Source organism: Lolium rigidum, chromosome 6 (genome assembly GCF_022539505.1).
Source record: "Lolium rigidum isolate FL_2022 chromosome 6, APGP_CSIRO_Lrig_0.1, whole genome shotgun sequence".
Lineage (NCBI taxonomy): Eukaryota > Viridiplantae > Streptophyta > Magnoliopsida > Poales > Poaceae > Lolium > Lolium rigidum.
In genome coordinates this window covers 123210494-123216778 of record NC_061513.1, presented here as the reverse complement: position 1 = coordinate 123216778, position 6285 = coordinate 123210494, and the positions used below count along the sequence as shown (strand labels likewise).

Here is a 6285-nt window from a genome sequence, read left to right as displayed (position 1 = left end):
ATTCTCTGTAGGTAACTCAGAAAATTATGCCAATTTACATGAGTGATCCTCAGATATGTACGCAACTTTCATTCGATTTTAGAATTTTCATTTGAGCAAGTCCGGTGCCTCAATAAAATTCGTCATTACGAACTGTTCTGTTTTGACAGATTTTGCCTTTTATTTCGCATTGCCTTTTTTGATATGTTCGATGGATTTTTCGATTCCATTAACTTTCAGTAGCTTTGTGCAATGTCCAGAAGTGTTAAGAATGATTATGTCACCTCTGAACATGTATATTTTGATTATGCACTAACTCTCTAATGAGTTGTTTTGAGTTTGGTGTGGAGGAAGTTTTCAAGGATCAAGAGAGGGAGATGATACAACATGATCAAGGAGAGTGAAAGCTCTAAGCTTGGGGATGCCCCGGTGGTTCACCCCTGCATATATCAAGAAGACTCAAGCGTCTAAGCTTGGGGATGCCCAAGGCATCCCCTTCTTCATCGACAACATTATCGAGGTTCCTCCCCTGAAACTATATTTTTATTCCATCACATCTTATGTGCTTTGCTTGGAGCGTCGGTTTGTTTTTGTTTTTGTTTTGTTTGAATAAAATGGATCCTAGCATTCCTTGTGTGGGAGAGAGACACGCTCCGCTGTTGCATATGGACAAGTATGTCCTTAGGCTTTACTCGTAGTATTCATTGGCGAAGTTTCTTCTTCGTTAAATCGTTATATGGTTGGAATTGGAAAATGATACATGTAGTAATTTGCTATAATGTCTTGGATACTGTGATACTTGGAAATTGTTGTGCTCATGTTTAAGCTCTTGCATCATATACTTTGTACCTATTAATGAAGAAATACATAGAGCATGCTAAAATTTGGTTTGCATATTTGGTCTCTCTAAAGTCTAGATAATTTCTAGTATTGAGTTTGAACAACAAGAAGACGGTGTAGAGTCTTATAATGTTTACAATATGTCTTTTATGTGAGTTTTGCTGCACCGCTTCATCCTTGTGTTTTTTTCAAATAAACCTTGCTAGCCTAAGCCTTGTATCGAGAGGGAATACTTCTCATGCATCCAAAATACTTGAGCCAACCACTATGCCATTTGTGTCCACCATACCTACCTACTACATGGTATTTCTCCGCCATTCCAAAGTAAATTGCTTGAGTGCTACCTTTAAAATTTCTATCCTCTACCTTTGCAATATATAGCTCATGGGACAAATAGCCTAAAAACTATTGTGGTATTGAATATGTACTTATGCACTTTATCTCTTATTAAGTTGCTTGTTGTGCGATAACCATTTTCCTGGGGATGCCATCAACTACTCTTTGTTGAATATCATGTGAGTTGCTATGCATGTTCGTCTTGTCTGAAGTAAGGGAGATTTACCACCAAAATGGTTAGAGCATTGCATAATGTTAGAGAAGAACATTGGGCCGCTAACTAAAGCCATGATCCATGGTGGAAGTTTCAGTTTTGGACAAATATCCTCAATCTCATATGAGAAAATTAATTGTTGCTACATGCTTATGCATATAAGAGGAGTCCATTATCTGTTGTCTATGTTGTCCTAGTATGGATGTCTAAGTTGAGAATAATCAATAGCGAGAAATCCGATGCGAGCTTTCTCCTTAGACCTTTGTACAGGCGGCATAGAGGTACCCCTTTGTGACACTTGGTTAAAACATGTGCATTGCGATGATAATCCAGGTAATCCGAGCTAATTAGGACAAGGTACGGGCACTATTAGTATGCTATGCATGAGGCTTGCAACTTGTCAGATATAATTTACATAACACATATGCTTTATTACTACCGTTGACAAAATTGTTTCTTGTTTTCAAAACCAAAGCTCTAGCACAAATATAGCAATCGATGCTTTCCTCTTTGAAGGACCTTTGTTTTACTTTTATTGTTGAGTCAGTTCACCTATTTCTCTCCACCTCAAGAAGCAAACACCTGTGTGAACTGTGCATTGATTCCTACATACTTGCATATTGCACTTGTTATATTACTTTACATTGACAATATCCATGAGATATACATGTTATAAGTTGAAAGCAACTGCTGAAACTTCATCTTCCTTTGTGTTGCTTCAATGCCTTTACTTTGAATTATTGCTTTATGAGTTAACTCTTATGCAAGACTTATTGATGCTTGTCTTGAAGTACTATTTATGAAAAGTCTTTGCTATATGATTCAGTTGTTTACTCATGTCATTTACATTGTTTGGATCGCTGCATTCATTACATATGCTTACAATAGTATGATTAAGGTTATGATGGCATGTCACTCCAGAAATTATCTTTGTTATCGTTTACTCGCTCGGGACGAGCGAAACTAAGCTTGGGGATGCTGATACGTCTCCGACGTATCGATAATTTCTTATGTTCCATGCCACATTATTGATGATATCTACATGTTTTATGCATACTTTATGTCATATTTATGCATTTTACGGAACTAACCTATTAACGAGATGCCGAAGAGCCGATTGTCTGTTTTCTGCTATTTTTGGTTTCAGAAATCCTAGTAAGGAAATATTCTCGGAATTGGACGAAATCAACGCCCAGGGGCCTATTTTCACACGAAGCTTCCAGAAGACCGGAGAGCTAACGAAGTGGGGCCACGAGGCGGCCAGATGATAGGGCGGCGCGGCCCAAGCCCTGGCCGCGCCGACCTACGGTGTGGGCCCCTCGTGACGCCCCTTGACCTGCCCTTCCGCCTACAAATAGCCTTCGTCGCGAAACCCCCAGTACCGAGAGCCACGATACGGAAAACCTTCCAGAGACGCCGCCGCCGCCAATCCCATCTTGGGGGATTCAGGAGATCGCCTCCGGTACCCTGCCGGAGAGGGGATTCATCTCCCGGAGGACTCTACACCGCCATGGTCGCCTCTGGAGTGATGAGTGAGTAGTCTACCCCTGGACTATGGGTCCATAGCAGTAGCTAGATGGTTGTCTTCTCCTTATGTGCTTCATTGTCGGATCTTGTGAGCTGCCGAACATGATCAAGATCATCTATCTGTAATGCTATATGTTGTGTTTGTTGGGATCCGATGAATAGAGAATACTATGTTATGTTGATTATCAATTTATATCTATGTGTTGTTTATGATCTTGCATGCTCTCCGTTATTAGTAGAGGCTCCGGCCAAGTTTTTGCTAGTAACTCCAAGAGGGGGTATTTATGCTCGATAGTGGGTTCATGTCTCCATGAATCTGGGGGAGTGACAGAAACCTCTAAGGTTATGGATGTACTGTTGCCACTAGGGATAAAACATTGATTCTATGTCCGAGGATGTAGTTATTGATTAGATTACGCACCATACTTAATGCAATTGTCTGTTGTTTTCAACTTAATACTTGGAAGGGGTTCGGATGATAACCTCGAAGGTGGACTTTTTAGGCATAGATGCATGCTGGATAGCGGTCTATGTACTTTGTCGTAATGCCCAATTAAATCTCACTATACTCATCATATCATGTATGTGCATGGTCATGCCCTCTCTATTTGTTAATTCCCCAACTGTAATTTGTTCACCCAACATGCTATTTATCTTATGGGAGAGACACCTCTAGTGAACTGTGGACCCCGGTCCATTCTTTACATCGAATACAATCTACTGCAATTGTTCTACTGTTCTCTGCAAACAATCATCATCCACACTATACATCTAATCCTTTGTTACAGCAAGCCGGTGAGATTGACAACATCACTGTTTCGTTGGGGCAAGTACTTTGGTTGTGTTGTGCAGGTTCCACGTTGGCGCCGGAATCCCTGGTGTTGCGCCGCACTACATCTCGCCGCCATCAACCTTCAACGTGCTTCTTGGCTCCTACTGGTTCGATAAACCTTGGTTTCATACTGAGGGAAAACTTGCCGCTGTACGCATCACACCTTCCTCTTGGGGTTCCCAACGGACGCGTGCTGTACGCGTGTCAAGACCTGAAACCCCGCTCGCTCGGGAGGGACCCCGTCAGGGCGCGCAGCGGATATGGGCTGCCCTAGGTCGGCCTGACCGCCCCTAGGACCTCGTGGATTCGCAGCCTCCAATCCTGAAGAACAACGAAGAATGAGAAGAAAGATACAAGGGAGAAGAGATAAAAAGTAGATGAACACGAAAAAGTAGTAGATTGATTTGTTCGATTGGTGTTGGTTCAATCAGCCGTCACCCCTCATGTATATAACGGGCGGCTGAACTTTCCGTGCAAGATGAAGGGTTGGATTCACGTCCAAAACCCTAGATTGGATCCAATTCGAATGGTTTGGTCCGAACTTTCTATAACTGTTCGGTCAAAAACGTATCTTCACATTGCGGGCTCTTTTCGAGGCAGTAAACGACCTCAAATCAAAATCTCGTAAACAACAAAGTTGTTCGTCTCGAAAAAACGAAGAACTTTCATGTTGACCACTTTTCCATCCGAGTTTATCTTGAGCTTCTCGTCAAGGTCGCAAGAAAATATATCAATTCTGATGTTTTCGTCTCTTTTCCAATTTGGCTCGCGCCTTACCCTAGAGCCCTCTATGGTCGGGCGTCCCACCTCAGGTAATTCGAGTTCCAGCAGTATTTTAGCTCCACAAATTGCATACTAACTCGGATCGCGACGACTCAAAAACCAAAGTTGTTTGTTTCGACGAGACGCACAACTTTCGTTCATATCACTTCTTCATTTGAGGTCATGTTAAAGGAGCTCTAGTGGAAGCTTCATATATCGATCCTCGAGATCACCTTCGATCGCTAGCATAATCGGCTATCAAGCCGGATCATGGCACAACTTGGAATGGTGGACATGGTGTCTCCTAATTGAGCAATATATCTGTCACGCCGAACACCGAATTATGTTCTTGATTAGCCTTTGGCCCAAAACGAGTATCAACACCATGACGCGCTCTCGGGCGCTACACATGGCGCGTTGCGTTTGCGTCGCGTTCTCCTCCAAACCGCCGCCGCCTGCTCGTCTCCATGGCCACCCTCACGACACGCCCCGACCTCCTCCTCGTCGCTCTGAGAAGGTCCCGCCCTAGGACGCTTCGCGCCCGCGCCGCCGCCGCACCACGCGTCTGCGGCGCTCCCGTGCCAACGCGGGCCACGCGGCCGCGGCGCGTCTTCCTCGGCCTCGGCGTCGCATTTGTCGACCAGCTCGCCTCCATGGCCCCGAGCGGCGCCCCGTCCCGCTCGTTCGTGGCCGCGGCGCGGCCAAGGCAGGGGGTCTCCCCGGTCGAAGAGGTTCGCATTCGTCAAACATTTTCTTCTTATGCATCCTGCTCGGCGCAGTGCGCGCGGCACGCCTGCACCCGTCGGCACTTGTTGAAATTGAATTGCGCGAACTATACATGGCGGTTTGAAGATTTTGAAGAACGTGGAGTGGCCGGACGAGTTCCCTTTCAAGCCCGACGACTTCAGCCGCTTCGACGAGTAAGTACTAGCTCGGAGCACGCACTCACGCAGTCACGCCGTGTGCAGAGTTTTCAGAATTCAGGGTAGCAAGTGGCTTATGCTAGACTGCTACTGCACTTCTTTTACTCATTTCTATGTCCCGCCATTGTATATCGCTTGACATATGATGCGTTCTTGTTACCTGGTAGATCATCGGATGCCGAGTTCTACTCAGCTCCCCGTTTCGTCACGCACATTGATGACCAAGCCATCAGGGCTCTCGCACAATACTACTTGACATAGGCATCCCCAATGGGCCTGCCGAAGATGGTACCCGGGGTTTACTGAAGGCCCACGACTCGAAGGATAAGAAGAATCGGAAGCCCAAGTTACTATTAAGGAAAGCTAGAGTTGTATTAGGAAATAATACTTGTAATCTTGCGGGATGAGTTGGAAACCCTCCCGGACTCTGTAACTTGTGTATTACGAATCCCTCGGCTCCGCCTCCTATATAAGGGGGAGTCGAGGGACAAAGAAAGTATCGATTCATTGTCTCACGAAACCCTAGTTTTCATATCGTCGAGCACTTTTCGGCTGAAACCTTCGAGATCTACTTGTCCTCTACTTCCGACTAAAACCCTAGTCTACAACCTGTAGGCATTGATAAGTTAATCCGTTGTCAATTGGTGCCGTCTGTGGGAATTAGAGGCGTCAAGGATCTGATCTCGATGGCACGTTCAAGATCGTCGACTTCGTCAACTGCAAGCAACGCAATGGACAAAGGTAAACAGATCGAAACTGGTCTAGTCGATTTTGTTCCTCACCCGCCCTCCCGTTTGGATGCATATGCGTATCTGGAGGAGCCTGTGGAGATGACGTTCGGAAGGTTTCACTTTCGCATCGAGAACGAAGGA

General features: G+C 45.0%; 1 protein-coding gene across 1 annotated transcript; it reads left to right on the top strand.

The window, feature by feature from the left end:
- The first annotated feature begins 4957 nt into the window (after positions 1-4957).
- Positions 4958-5674, top strand: LOC124663228. The gene is made up of 3 exons (XM_047200953.1): positions 4958-5221; positions 5343-5410; positions 5581-5674. The coding sequence occupies exons 1-3, from the start codon at positions 4958-4960 to the stop codon at positions 5672-5674; spliced, it is 426 nt and encodes a 141-aa protein (XP_047056909.1).
- The last annotated feature ends 611 nt before the right edge of the window (positions 5675-6285 follow it).